The sequence below is a fragment of the Fundulus heteroclitus genome, chromosome 18, assembly GCF_011125445.2.
Source record: "Fundulus heteroclitus isolate FHET01 chromosome 18, MU-UCD_Fhet_4.1, whole genome shotgun sequence".
Lineage (NCBI taxonomy): Eukaryota > Metazoa > Chordata > Actinopteri > Cyprinodontiformes > Fundulidae > Fundulus > Fundulus heteroclitus.
In genome coordinates, this window is record NC_046378.1 from 20554810 (window position 1) to 20570450 (window position 15641).

Consider the following 15641-nt stretch of genomic DNA (forward strand, 5'->3'; position numbering starts at 1 on the left):
TTGTATGAAGCTTGAACTGGTGGTCAATCAGAAGAAAGGTCATAGTCATGGCAGCTGCAGAGGAGAGTCCAGCAGTAGCAGCAGGGAGTGCCCTTAATGTTTTCACTTCAAACATCCCTTTTTGGGTTGAGTTGACAGATTGAAGGCAGTGGAAAAAGAGCTGGAGAAACGATTTAATAAGAAGTTCCTAGATTAGAAGAACAAGCGCAGTGTGAATCTGTTAAGGCAAAAAGATTTATTGTTTTCTGGTATTTCTTTACGATCTATTTTGCAGTTGTTTATTGCCCCTTAGGATCTGCAAAGTAGTAATTGGTTTCCTTCAAGCTCGTCATTTTTTTTTTAGGTTCACATGATGAACAAAGAGCATAAACAGACTGCCACAAACCATCTTAAACAGGCGTATTAAATCCCATTTAATTTTACTAAATTGAAACCATCCTCACACTGATGTTGCTAACGGCGCCCTAAACCCTCGAGGTGTTTTTTTTTTTTTTACGGTCCATTAGGAGATGTGGACACTGCAAACATTCACCAACGCACGTCCACAAAACTAATTTGTCTTTGTTTACGCATCTCATTTCTGCAGCGGTGAAAAATCAATCAGTGTACTTCTTTTTAAATGTTTGTGTAATTTTTTTATCCAGGTCAGTAAAGGAAAAGTTTTTTTTTAATAATAGTCATTAATATTTTTCAACTAAATTGATGAACGAAATTCTGCTGCTGTAGTTTCACGATAAGATACGGAGGGCTCGTTGTTTTACATTTTTGGGTGTCAAAGCTTTTGTAAAGAAGTTTGTCTAGTTCATCAGTGTTACTTGCTTTTCCAAAAAAAGATTTATGTAATCAGGGTTCCCGCGGATCCTTAAAAAGTCTTAAAAGGCATTGAATTCTGTAATATAAAACGAAGGCCTTAATTGGCATTAAAATGTCTTAAATCAGTCTTTCTTAGGTCTTAAAATTGTTACCAGGTCATATATAGGATTTAGTTTTTGTAATCCTTACCAGACAGTAAAATAATTGACACAATTATATATATTTTTAATTTACCGAACGGCTCAATGTAACTATTATTGGTTCCGTCCCGATAGCGGAACCAATTAAAACTGTTGCAGCCGGACCATAGCTGCGAAAAAGAGTTGGCACTGGTTATGTTGTGGTTTTTAATACTGATTTATAGTTTATTTTAGTAGGGAACAAAACAAAGTTTGTGCATTCAGTTCAGTAGTTGTTAAAAATATATCTGTAATTTGTGTGTGTGTTTAGCTTTATTCCTATATGGAATGTTTTTCAAAATTTTAAACATGTCTACTGGGCCACAAAGTAATAGTTTATGTTAAAATAAACATTTGGGTGAAGTTGTCGCAACGAGGTTTACCTTGTTTATCGTGAAGTTGGTCTTAACTTTTTATTTCAAGTGGCATTAAAAAGTCTTAAAAAGTCTCGAATTTAACTTCCCTCATGCTGTAGGAACCCTGGTAATGCTTGGTGCCTCCTGGTTATAAAGTCCTACTTCTGCAGTAGATGGTTTTATGTCCATGTTAGAAGCAGGTCTGGGGTAAAGTTTTGAAACAGAGAATGGGTAGAAAGAGTTGGAGAGTGAAGTGGCTAAAATTATAGGTATTTAAACAATATGAGGAGAAAATGGATGATGAGCTGTTTTTTAACGTAGTTGCTACAGTCTACTGCAGTCCTAACTCTGTTACCACAGTGATTAAATCGGTAATCTGTCCGATGACGGCAGCATGATATCATGTTAGGCGAACTTGGTGCAAGGCGTCTGATATTGTGCTATTGCTGCTGTGCGCAACACCCGAGCCCCCCCCAACCCTCAACTACCACCCACCCTTCCTGTAGAGCAGAGACTGCTGTTGGTGTCCTGCAGCGAGCCGGAGTGTTTGACGTCAACCCGTCTGCTCAGTATTCAGCTCCATGAAATGGGTCACAGCTTCTGACGATAAACCAGCTGCAGCTCTCTGCTCTGCCTGCATCTCCCGGCTCACCTTGGCAGCAGCAGCAGCAGCAGCATCAGCAGCGTTAGTCTACACTACAGCATATCCATAGTGAACCCGACACTTTACACTACGCTCACCTCCTGCTTCATTTTGCACCTGGTGCCACCCGTGTCGCGATAATTAAACGCTTTGAATTGACTCGCATCTGCTGTCGGGATTTCTGCAGCCTCCCAAATCTGATCTGAACATGTATTTTGCACTTGAACCTTCTGCATCTTTTCCAGGAAAGATAAGGATTGTAATCCAGATTTATTGCTATGATCCCATTTTTAATAATAATAAAAATATATATATATATATATAATACTTTTCTGTTTGGTTGAAATCAGAACAGAGATTATCAAAGGCAGGTCAAAAGGTGGACGACTATTGGATCTAAAGACTCCCACGTTAGTTTTTAGACCATGAAACTGGAATAGAGAAAAACTTGCGTCAACATAAAACTTAATCCACGTTTTTTTGGGGGAATTTGGTATGTTTTGTTGTAGTCGATGTGTGGTCAGTTTAACTTTCCTCTGCAATGTATTGTTGTTTGTTTCGGTTCATAGTGAGGAAAGACTAAGGGGGGGTTGGAGGTTGTTAAACATGCTGTCTCAGACTCGGTCACGCTGCGTATTGAGTATGAACCCACACCACCTCTAGCCCCATTATGTAAGACAGATTTGTTCTTTTTTTTAATCTGTTATTTGTTTTTCAGTGCATTTTTTCTGTCTGTTTATGTAACTGGTGTAGATGATGGAAATCGGGAGGGGGTGGAAACAAAAGTGCACATGTCTGGTCCCCTGACAGCCTCCATTGATAATGGATTACTAAACAGGACGATTTTTTTCTTTTTTTCTTTTTTTAAAGGGCTATATATCTTAAAATACAAATATGCAACTATTAAAAGTTAAAAGGGATTAACTATATTATTAGTAGTTGATAAAATATCTAATTTGCATAAATGGGAGAGAAGATGCAAAAGGGTAAAATCGTGACGAAGAGAAGCCAACGTTGCTGCAGAGAGATTTGGATCGTTTGACTGGATTTTAACAAAAGGCAGACGTGACTGTATTGGCGTATTTATTTATATTAGTTGCCGTCTTCTCTCTCCTCTGTAGACGGAAAATGAAATTTCAGTTCATTCTGCACACGACCAATAAGAGCCCGTATGAGTGACCTAATGTCAGTCTCAAAGGGAGGTTGCTTCATACAAAGGCCTATTTCCTCAATGTGCAAAAATGTGGACTGCAAACTGTATTATGCAAAACCTCCACATAGATACTTGATGAAACAGCTTTTTTCTGCATGTTGGTTGTTGCAATAGTTGTTTACGTGGTTTCTTTTGCAGAAATAACATCTTTTGACACTATGTGCTAAATGAGGTTGTTTTGAAATTACCTCTAAACTTCTCACCTCTGCTCTTTTGACCTGGTGTAGATTTTGGGTTTGCGAACTTCTTCCAGCCGGGGGAGCCTCTGGCCACCTGGTGCGGCAGCCCGCCTTATGCCGCTCCAGAAGTCTTCGAGGGACAGCAGTATGAGGGACCGCAGCTGGACATCTGGGTAAGATGACAGAGAACATAACAGAAGGCAGCGGTGTTATTTGGCTTTCTCATTTATCATGGGGAGATATAAATGTTCATGGCAACTGCTGATATAATCAGCTGATGTCCAAGAATTTGACTTGGAGAGTAAAAATGCTGAAAAGTTTCTTTATTTAACTATTCAAACAGGTACCACTGTGCTAGCCACAGTTATAATAAAGATCTGTTTAAGGATTCAAATGAATTAGATTGGTAAAAACCCTTTATTGCAGTAAAGTATCTCACATAGAAATGTTTTGAAAAGTAAAAAATAAAATCCGATCTGTAACTTTACATTTATTCAGTGGGTTAAAAAAAAAATCCAAGCTTTAGAAAAAATTTATAACAAAACACACTTATCTGGAAGGTCAAAAAGTCTCGCAAAACCAGATCTGAGTTTATTTTAATACGTTGAGTATTGGGTCAATGAAATACGACAATAAAACATCCATTTTCAAGTAAGGCAGGTTTGTGCTGATCTTTGAATATTAGGAAAGCCGCTACAAGAAAATAGCTACTACACCTAAATCTGGTCATATCTACGCTGAGCAATAATTAAAAAGCTAAACTGGAACTGTGACAAACAACGCCGGGTGAGAACTCGTATTTATGTTGTCACCACGCGCAGTGAGTAGGATGGTAAAACTATTTCAGTATCTACAAGCCAACCAATTCTTTAGAAAGCAGGAAAAGGTCTTTTTGTCACCTACCATTACGAATGTAAATGTGGAGTAGGCTAATCTATACGACGGAGTTATCCAGCAACACACATTTCAGATAGGTTTTGATCAGAAAAATAGGATGACTATGTAGGGAAGTAACGAGATGCCCATCGTTTAGTAATGCTGAGATACTGTGGTCCTGTTTCTCTACAAAAGGTTGTTGGAGTACATGGCATCATAATCACTACCAGCATTTTTTTATTTTTTTATTTTTCAAAAAATCTGCTGGTCCTTTTTAGAAAATGAAAAAAAGGGTCATCATTTTGTCTTTTAACACTGTACTGATCTGAAAGAAGTTAACCCAGAAATTTTCCACTGAGCACAAAGTCAAACGTCCTCCATGAAGACCCTAAAAACTAATTTCTGTTGTAAACCAGTGGAGTGAGCAGACCTAGAGAGGGAAGAGAGGAATTACTAGAGATCCTTCTCTCCACACTGCAAAAATAGAACTAAAAATAAGAATTTTTTTCTTGAAATAAGAGCATGTTTCCTTGATTTGAGCAGGTAAATAAGATGATTTGTCAATGGAATAAGATTTTTGCACTTAAAATAGGAACAATTCATCTCCATCACCTTATTTCAAGTGCAGTATATCTAATGATCTTATTTTAAGGGTAAAAATACTCATTCCATTGGCAGATAATCTTATTTACCTGCTCGAATTAAGGATAAATGCACAAATATCAAGAAAATGTTACTTAATTTTAGTTCTCTTTTTGCAGTGCATATACTCCAAGCTTGTGAAATGTCCTGATGAGCATTTGATAATATGGGATGTTTTTCCCCCATTGAAAAAAATGTGCTCAGATTAAAGGTTGCATTTTGAGGCTTAATGATACGAAGAGGTTTTCAATTCCTAGTGTCCCTATTGGATCTTTCTGATTGTACCTAAACTCACCTGGCTAATCTTGTTTTGCAGAGCATGGGGGTGGTACTTTACGTGCTGGTGTGCGGTGCGTTGCCCTTCGATGGGCCCACTCTGCCCGTGCTCCGACAGAGAGTCCTCGAAGGAAGGTTTCGCATCCCCTACTTCATGACTGAAGGTGAGAGGGACACAGTTTGCATTTTCTAGGAGGCCGTTTCCATAATTAGGGCAGGAAAACAGGTCTGTAACCAGAGTTTGTGGATGCAACAAGGGAACAAGAAAATGGCCATCTCGTAGCTGCAGCAGGGGAAGCGGTACGAGGCGGTGTGAGTGGTGAGGACGTGCAGGCCGCGCGGTGACTCAGGCCGGCTGACTGTCTCAGAACAACCCTGCTGTTAACAGCTCTGCTACCTCACTGGCTGCAGATTAAGTCCAGAGCCGAAGCTGTTTATGTAACGTGGGGAAGAGCCAGCGAAGCCCTCCAGCAACTCACAGGAGACTTTGCATGTTGGTTTGAGTCACCATCCCGACCCGTGAGACATCTTCCTGTCCGTCTGCGCCGAGAGACCCGGGCCTCCTCTCCGACAGGGACTTTTTCTTTCTGTTCTGCTTCTTTTCAGACATGCAGGGATTGTGGGAGTGAAAATCTCACCTCATGGGCCAAAATGAAACTCAAACCCGCCTTCCAACCCTCAGTCCATCCCCCTCCCGTTCCCTGAACAGGGGGGAACACAGTGTGCTGATTACTTCATCCAGAAACAGTCCATCTTGTTTCCTCTCATCGCCGTCTCTGACTAACGCAGTGGTGTGCGGCGCAGCCCGGCACCGCGCGCTCTAAACGCTCACCAGAACACATCAGAGCACTGCGAATAGCGCGGACTTATCAACCACAAAACATGTCTCCTAACGGCAAAGGGAACCTTCAGCTCTCAGTGTTGGTGTTTCGGGTTAAAGATCTCTGACGTGTTCAACGCACCAGGACTCCAGGAAGTCAGGAATTTAATTTCAATGTTTTCCAGCCGTGAATAATTATGGAATAAAATTATCTCCACATTTATATCCCTTTCTGGTTTTGTAAATGCTGTGTCCTAATCCTGCCTTCTTTTCCGTTTTCCTTCATTCTTTTATTCATCGGGTCCCTCATTTTGGCCATCCTTCCTTCCTTCTTTCCTTCCATCCTTGTAGTTTTACTTCTTTCCACCTTTGTATTTAATTTATTTGTTCTTTATTCTTAAATTCATTCTTTCACTTTTTTCTTTTTGTCCTTCCTTTCTTCCTTATTGTCTTACTTTCCTTCCTTTTCATGTGCGTCCTTCCTCGCTTCTTTCCCTATTTTTTCTAATTATGTAAATGTGTCCTTATCCTGCCCTCTTTTCTGTTTTTCCTTCATTCTTTCATTCATGGGGTCCCTCCTTTTGGCCTTCCTTCCCTTCACCCTTCCTTCCTTCCTTCCACTTTGCATTCTTTCCTTCTGTGTATTTCTTTTTTGTTCATTCTTTAGCTCTTTACATCCTTAAATTCCTTCTTTCATTTTTTCTTCATTTGTCCTTCCTTTCTTCCTTATGCTCTTACTTCCGTCCTCGTTTCCTTCCCTGTTTTGCCATCCCCTCCTTGTGACCTTTACTTTCTTCTCTTCCTTGTGTTTCATCCTGCTTTTTTGTCCCTTTGCTTCCTTCTTTTCCTTTTTCTTGTCCTCCTTCAATCCCTAATCTCTCCCACATGTCCGGCCTTCCCTTTTCAGACTTCAAAGCCTGAAAAGGAAGTCAAATTTAAAGCCCGTCCACCATATATATATATATATATGTGTGTGTGTGTGTCTGCCCTTAATCCACTGTGAGCTTCCGTATTTTTCACTAAAAAATTAATGTAAAGCCCTGAGAACTCTGGAAGGTTGAGTCTGGAGTGTTACTTGAACGATGCGTAGGAACCCTCTGCAACATGCTGGTTTTCTCTCCCTCATCTCACAACTCATTGCAAGTCGGGCCCAACTCGGGCATTCAAGTGTTAAATTGAATGGCTTTGTGGTTAGGTCATGATGGTGTGATGTTTTTACAGAGAACAGCGTGTCGGTCAATCAGCCATGCAGCCATGTGGTTTTTACAGTGGCAACAGGTTTACACAGTTTTTTCCCTTCCCTTCTGGGTGAAGCAAACGCTCAATTGCCCGCTGGGTCAAACAAATATAAAAGTTGTGAGTTTCTTATAAAGCAGGATGTAATTGACAATCTGCTAAAAAAAAAAAAACCCTGCAGTTTAAAGTAATACTAGAGAGAAGGTCACACTTAATGGGAGGATAAATTTAACTTGGCTGAACTACCAAGGTAGAAAACATGTGTTGGAAGCAGGATGGATGAGGATGTGCAGCAGGGAGTTAATGTTGGCACACAGATCCTTAAGCTTTCTAATATGTTCTGCTGCTTATTTTATGGGAAGATTCCAGGTTCATCTTACTAGGGGAAAAAAAGTCCAAGAATATTTACTTAAACTGTGGTTTAAAAAACCCAGTTTTGCATACATGTGTATGTCAAATATCTTTATTCTCTGCACCACACAACAGATTTAACTCAAGAATAAGCTGCAACTATAACTCAACAGGATTCTTGCACAATCTTTAAAAAGGCTGAATTTATGGAGTTCTGTCAGTTTTTTATGTCCTCCTGAAGTGTAGAAAAAATTTAATTAGGTATGCAAGAATGTTTGAGTTTATTGTCTTCAAGTTTCCAAGAGACTAAATGAATACAGGAAAAAAAAAGCATTTCTTTTAACTTGATTGCAAATTTAATTTTAATTTACTTACTTTTTTAGCACATTCACATTATTTCTCCCCTGTTAGCCGTTTTGAGTTACTTACCGGGAAGCACAATCATTCAAAGATCCAGATCTGCTCCATATTATTTGCCACTCTGTAAATTTAAGGTTTTAAACTCCTCCTGTCATTCTGCATCTAGTTAAAATGTCAAACATATTTCATAATCTAACAATGCAAAGGCTTCAAAGTAGAGGAACTAAATCAAATTTCAAGGCCAGTTTGTGATCTTTTCTGACAATACATATTTTAGACATATCCAGTTTATCTTTGATAACTATAATAAGACATAAGAACAGCATTCAAAATATTTCTGCTGTGAGTGGTCAATAATTATTTACATTAAGAGCAGGCACTCTAAAACAGGATTTTATGATCCTCTTAAGACAAAGACTATGCTAGCAGAATAGTTGGTCTCAGAATATAGATTCTTACTCAGAGATTTCAAAAAAGCTGCTAACATTTCTAAATCCAGCTTGTTTTATAACAAAGTTTAAAAGCTCAAAAAAGGACAAAACAGAGCAACTTTCCTTTAATGCGTCAAACCTTTCTGCTATCTTGCAAAATTCTTGCACTTTGGCTGATTAAGCCTTAGTCGTGTCTCAACATGTCGAAAATATAGTTTCGTTTTAAATAATTTCCTATCGCTGTGCTTCCTCTGACTTTATTTTCACACACTGGTACTGACAGTGGCTAACTTTGAGTTACCTGGATTCTTACTGGCACATTAATGATCGGTGCGTAAAACCGTCCCTTTCCAGGTCACCACCTTATTTCTCTGTTTATCTTTAATTTTTAGAGGCATACTTTTTTTTGTTTAAATTAGTGACTCTTGCCTTGTTCTCCATTTTTGCCGCCTGTATTTCGTTTTTTGAGCTGCATACAGGGAGCCCATACTGTGCTTTGAAGCAAATACCTCCAGTGTTTAAAAAATCAGTTAAGTGTAATTTTAAAATAGAGGCGATGTAAATGTGTTCAGATGCCATCGTTGTACAAAGATAGGAGTGTTTGGCCCTAAATAACTATTAATAAATAGCCAAGCCATTTAACAAAGGTAGTAGTTTTGATCAAAATCACCAAATAGGGGCAACACAACAGCCGAACGGCTCTCCGTTGTTGTTTTATGAATACCTGCCTTATGATGAGGTGTGGTTTTACAGAACTATAGATTGAGGAGTGAATTTGTATATTGGTGTTCTCAAACACATATACAGAATAAAAACAAACAAGTTTTCTCCAAATACAAAAATTGATTTACTAAATATTTCAACTTTAAGTTGAAATGCTTCAGTCAAGAAACTCGTAACGAGGCTAGTAACATTCAACTAAACTACCTGGTAAAAATTAAAAGAATAAGCAAAACTACTGGAAGAAATTATTTTAAAAAGGAGCGAGAAAGAATTAAACTGAAAAGGCCAATATGCAATTAGACGACGCACTGTGAATATGAGGCCATATTAGCTTTAAAAGGGCGTGCTAGGGCTGATTGCAGCACAAACAGAACTAGTCGTTTGGAGCTCCTCCTTCCATGAAGCTGTGCATGAGAATGAGTTAATGCTGTGCATTCTGGGATTTAGAGTTTTTTTCCCCTCTGTCTCTTTTGTTCTCTGTGTGTAGTTCAGTCCCAACACCTAGAAATGAATCAGACATAAGCGTTTATGTCTTAAAAAGTATAACCCTGGTTAAAGGTATTCTATGGTAATCCCATCTCATTTTGAGTTTTTCAGATGCATTATTATAAGATAGAAAATGGATGGATGGAATTTTTTTTTGGACAGATTTTTATTAGCTAAAGAATTTTATTAGCCTAAGATTTATTAGCTAAAGAATTATTGCAGGGATTTTATGTCGGGAGTCCACCGGTGTTGATTAAAGGGTGGACTAAATGGCAGAAGGATGCTGAGTGGCAGGCAGGAATGCAGGGTGCAGCCAGGGGAACAGTAATCCTGTTAACAACCCAGCTGTGTCTGACGTCAAACCCATCAAGCCACTAACTAGAGGTGAGGAGCTCTCATTAGGAGGGAAGGGAAGGGGAAAGTGTTTGGAGCAAGAAAGACAAGAATATAGCAGATTCTCTAGTTTTTAGATTTGGATATTTCCCCACATCATCTGAGCTACCCGTGTAGTTTATTTCTGTTTATCCTGGGTTGTAAAAACTGATCCGGCTCTTTCATTTGATATCACAGAAGTCTTAAAATATAGAAAAGCTTTTAAAAAAAAAAATGTTACGGTGCTGTTTTTAATCCCTCAATCCCCTCCTTTTTAGACTGTGAACACCTGATCCGTAGGATGCTGGTCCTGGACCCGTCCAAGCGTCTGTCTTTGGCCCAGATCAAGGAACACAAGTGGATGACTCTGGACGTTCCTGTGCAGAGGCCGGTTCTGTACCAGCAGCCGCTGTCTGCAGAGGGCGAGGCGGGCGTCGGAGAATACAGCGAGCAGGTCCTCCGCCTCATGCACAGCCTCGGCATCGACCAACACAAGACCATAGAGGTAAGGGCCTGGCTGGGGATCATTCTGCATATATTGATTTAGGTTAGCAACATTGTGTCCAATTTGTGTTCATGGATGTAAATATGGTGAGCCTTCGCTTTGGGTCACTCAACGCTGACGGCGAAAATCACAGTAAGATGTTTGCCATATTTTGGCTACCTAGAAATGTTGTAATTTATGTGCAATGTTTGTTTAGCTTATCATTTATTGGTTACTTTGGATGTTTTTGCCTTTCCTTGTAATTCATTCGGTGGATAATGACACAGTCAGGGTTGGGTATGTTAGTACAGCTACTGTAATTTCTCCACCACAATAGCTTTGAAATGAAGCATTCAAAATGTGATTAAGACACCAACTTCCAGCATAATGATGTGATAATGAAAATGGTTGTAATCATTCAGGAATTTAGGGTTGTTTCACATTTTGGTCACACAGGTAGAGATGTAATGAATCCTGCTGTTTTTAAGGCCTTGTGTGTTTTCTTACTTCTTTCTTTTCCATAAAATGTAAAAAGGTGTTTAGCATAATTTCTAAGGTGTTCATTAATTATTTATTTTTTTTAAATGCTATAAATCAATGTTAATGCAAGTAAAAGAGGTCAGGATTAGGTAAAATCAAAAAAGGGATTTTTTTAGACATTAACTAACAGTATAATAAATAATTGTAAAGAATTTTACCTTTAGCCGACCCAGAAACATGATTGCGTTTTCAAGGTTTGAGCCCAGAACATATAAAAAACGACAAGTAGACTCAATTTAAAGAGTGAAAAGTCTCTTTGCTTCAAAGGATTATGGAAAAAAGGAGATATTGCCACATTCTGCTTACCAAGTATTTTGTTCTTTTGTTTTTTAACTACAATACAAATGCAGTTTGTATCCATATTTGAGGGCTAAAGACTGGTTTCAATATTGACCAAAATATTTGTGATTATGAAGTTGTTTTTAAATTATAGCAGCCTGATGTAAACCCTAGCAGTGTGAGCCTTATGAACCCACAGATGTTTCTTAATGCAGCTTACAGAACCTGTGGAGTGGCAGCGAATAATCTTTTTACATAGTGGCCAATGTTAATAGCTAAGATTTCAAAGCTCTGCTAAAACTGATTATTCTCCATGTCTTTTTTTTGTTGTGCCATAACATTTTGTTCATTTCACATGTGTTCCTGCAGATAATGTCAGCATAATTGGTACATGTACCATTTATGTAATATTTGCAAAGTTTGTGGAAGATTTTGTATCTCTACATTGATTACAGAATTTCACATGACAAAAAGAAAGGAGCACAAAGAAAGCGAAGGCTTTTCTTTCAAGGCGTTGCACATAATTTCTGAGCACGGTGCAGGCAGTGTTATGGGATGTCTGGTGGATGAGAGCTATATGCAGTGTACTCCTGTGAAGTAGAGCAATGCACAAACTTTTTGATAAAAAAAATTAATATAAAAGTAGTAAGGGTGGTAAGAAGATGAATAAAAGCTGCACCATAGTCTAGATTATTCTGCACCAACTGAATTTCTGTCAGGATTATCTGACCCTGTGTGCTGTTTGGTGTTTCGTGCATACTCTTGCTTTTTTTTGTGCAGCATATTCCTTTAGCAACACATTCTGTGAAATGTATTTTTATCCTCCCTCTTCTCTCCATCTCCTGCGATAACCCATTTTCACATGGGGATGATTAAAAAGCACCGTAATCTCATCAAATCTTAAACACAGTCACAGTTAAGTCATCTTTAAAAAAAAAAAAAAAAAAAAAATAGAGTGTGAACTTGAGTGAACTTCAGATGCAGACTCCAGCGCTTACCCTGTCTGTCATCCTCCAGTCTCTGCAGAACAAAAGCTACAACCACTTTGCTGCTATTTACTACCTGCTGGTGGAGCGGCTCAAGGCGCATCGCTGCAGCTTCCCCGTTGAACAGCGGCTCGACGCCCGCCAGCGGCGCCCCAGCACCATCGCTGAACAAACCGTCATCAAGGTAACAGCAGAGCTTTGGGGCAGCTGAATAATGCACGCTGATTAGTATCCGTGTCTCTCTGATCAAAGCTGTGTTATTCACACCTGCACCCTGGAACAAATGGGCAGAGACGGCCCGATAATTTATTTATCCACCTCTTCTGTGCTCGCGCTTGGTCTTTCTCTGCCAGCCTTGATCTTGACGTGTTACCTTCTATTACATTATTCATTATTTTCCCGTCTGTGAGCACTTCTCACACCCCAGGAAAGTTTCTCTAGTTTGCCTCACTTTATTGAGATCCATTTCTTCTCTGCATGAACCTTTAAAATTAAATCTACAGCTGTGGCTTTAGATGTATTAACCTCTTCTTTCTGACTGTAAGTTATATGTGGAACTACTGGGAAGAATTACAGCATTCGTAATTGTTTTTGTTACACAACCATGCAGTGGTTTTGGTAATTTTACTACAAATCTGGTTTCTCTTTCAATTTGAACATCATTTATCACAAGGCTAATCATTTCCAATTGTTTTTTTTATTTGCCTATTGCTAAAATGTAAAAAATGTTCCCTAATTTTTGCCTTTGTTTGTCAAGACTTGTCTATGATCGACCAGATCCCTTTTCACTCTGTGAGACCTTCAGGTTCTCAGGGAAGTGCTTGACCAATTTTAAGTTGTAGCATCACCAAATAAAGGGACTTTTAGGCTCTTTTATAAATTGCAAATATAATCTATGCATAGAAATCACTGATAAGGCTGACCTGCTCATTTTGTTTTTGATCCATTTAGGAACATCACAACACAAGATAGATAGAATCAGTAGTTTTGAAACCCACAGAAAATGAGAAATTACAAATAATTCCTATTTAGCTCAAAAGTGTATTAAATATACATGCTGTAGTGGATGTGAATATAAACAAAAAATGGAGGTACTTGTTAGTTTTGATGCTTTTTAATAAATGGGGAAAACGTATCTTATTTTTTGATTGATATTGAAAGTTTAGGGCCAAGCACACAACCTTGTGGTACACCATGGTTAACCTCCAGTAAATCACAGTTTTATTTATGTATTTGAATATTATGTTAACATATTGTTAAGGTCACTTGGGCAAAGAATGAGCTAAGTGCACAGGGTCTGTACTGTTAATGGCTTTTTTTTTTAAAAAGGAAAAAAAAGTCAAACAGTAAATCACCTATCATCTATGAATTAGCTACATCTTTAGCTATCTGCATTGCTGCCACTGAGGTGGACCTCTTGCTCTAAATATCTTCTTACACTCAGAATTTTTTTTTTTTTTAGAAAATTATAAAGGCGTGAAGTGGGGATGAAAACCGTACTATTAATCATCTTTTCCGTGTTTGTGTTCCACCTCACAGTCGACCAGCGGGTCATCCCAAGTGGGGTTGCCCCTGCAGGGCGTACGTCTGTTGCGTCCCCCTGCTGTACCCCAGCCCTCCTCTGACGCTTGCACCTTCCCCCAGACCACATCTTCCCTGGAGCAGAATTTCATGGTGGAGGATATCAGCACCCCCAAAGTAAGTCCAAAGACGATGAGGGTGTGTGTGTTTTTTTTTCGCTTGTCTCTCTCTGCCTTCATGTCACACCTTAAGTCACGGTGGTTTTCAAGTCTTAAGTTATAACGGTCATTATCAGCTTGTGACTTCCTTTGATGGCTGTGTTCACTCAGGGTGAAGCAGAAGTGTGTGTGCATGTGTGTGTGTGTGTGTGTGCGCACCAGACTCCTTTGAGGTTTGGAGCGTCAACCTGCCTGAGTGCAGCTGACATGTCCTCTTATGTAAGCACTCAGCCAGCGTTCATATCGGACAGGACAGCTGCCCGTCCTGCACAGCTACACACGCACACACCGCGCTCACCTTTTCATCAGTGCCAACCAGAGACCTTTACCTCCAGGCCTGGTGTTTCTCTGACCTCCTATTACAGAATTTAGACACCGCTCAATCTGTCTCAACGGTTTCACGCAGCTTCAGGCTAGCACCGAATGCTCAATTAAAGCTTTCTCTTCCATCTTACCCCCCTTCCTCCTCCTCTTTTTTCCTTCTTCAATAAAGAATGACTTGTACGCCGCTCCCTCTGTGTTTGTGTGTGTTTGGTAAGCAGGAAGGAGCGGTGAGTAAGGGGACATGTTATATGCGTGAATGGAGCCCGGTTATGTAAGCGGTCCTGTGATGATGATGTGACCTAATGCGGAGCTGACTGAACACACATGGACAGGAAGCTGCTGCGCTACCCTCCGCGATCTCACCACCCAGACTTCCCGCCCCTCAGCAGACAAATCTTTTTTTTTTTTCGTCCTCGGCATTGGGCAATCTTCATCCTCCCGTTTCTCTTTTTAACCCCCCCCCCCCCCTCTCTTCTCTCAGTTCTGTCCTTCTCCACTCCCATCGATCATTTCACCTCTTTATCCCCCCGTGAACTGCCGCTTCTTTGTGTCTTAGCTCTTAACGTGTTTTTTATTTCTATTCTGCGTGCGCCTGTTGGATAACAGCATTCCTATCTCGGCACACTAAAGAAAGCAGATGTGGAAATGGGCAAAGCTGCTCCTTTTTAGATCAACACCAGGCTTTCTTGTTCCTGCAGCAGTCCATACAGATGATGTATGTGTATGACTGCATACTGGCTTGCAAAATTATCCATACTCCTTAAACTTTTTCACATTTTATCTCATTACAAACTTACTTATTCTTCTTTCTTTCTGATTGAGAAGCTAAACATAAACTAAAGAGCTACTTTACATTTGGTGTGGATGGAAAGTAATACATGGTTTCCCCCCCCTTTTTTTTTTTTTTTTTTTTTACAACTCCAAGAACTTGTAGCGCACATTTCAATCCATCTTGGGCAAATTGAAAGAGCATGGTACAACTGCAGAACTACTAGGCTGGCTGGGTAAGGAGAGCTGTAACTAGAAAGGCAGCCAAGACGCCCGTGTTAAAACTGGAGGAGATGCAGAGATCCGCTAGCCTGACATGGTCATACTCAATTCTAGTCAGAATTTGAGTCTGATACTGCTCCATAGAGCTGTGATTATGCGGCGTGTTTCGAACGAACCAGGAAAAAAAATTCCTCTGCACTCAATTGGATAGACCTACAACCAATAAGGCTGTTAAGCGACGCATAGTTGTTGTCAATGGGACTCAACTGTTAGCCTAGCATAAGAAGACGAGCGTTAACGATTTTTGCCGGTGTTGCAAAAAGAATGTAAGGATCCAAGGAGT

The 15641-nt window shown here is 39.6% G+C and overlaps 1 protein-coding gene and 1 long non-coding RNA gene across 2 annotated transcripts in view; one reads left to right on the forward strand and one right to left on the reverse strand.

The window, feature by feature from the left end:
- Positions 1-15641, forward strand: part of sik2b (salt-inducible kinase 2b) — a gene marked incomplete in the record, with an annotated part of 46231 nt that overhangs the window by 16305 nt on the left and 14285 nt on the right. The window contains 5 exon segments of the mRNA XM_036149646.1: positions 3432-3556; positions 5218-5341; positions 10235-10461; positions 12277-12429; positions 13785-13943. Of these exon segments, the coding sequence (XP_036005539.1) occupies positions 3432-3556; positions 5218-5341; positions 10235-10461; positions 12277-12429; positions 13785-13943 (788 nt within the window).
- On the reverse strand, positions 2851-5285 carry LOC118566674. The gene is made up of 2 exons (XR_004933201.1): positions 5197-5285; positions 2851-3552 (listed from the first exon to the last, which is right to left on the reverse strand). It is a non-coding gene; the product is annotated as an uncharacterized LOC118566674 (long non-coding RNA).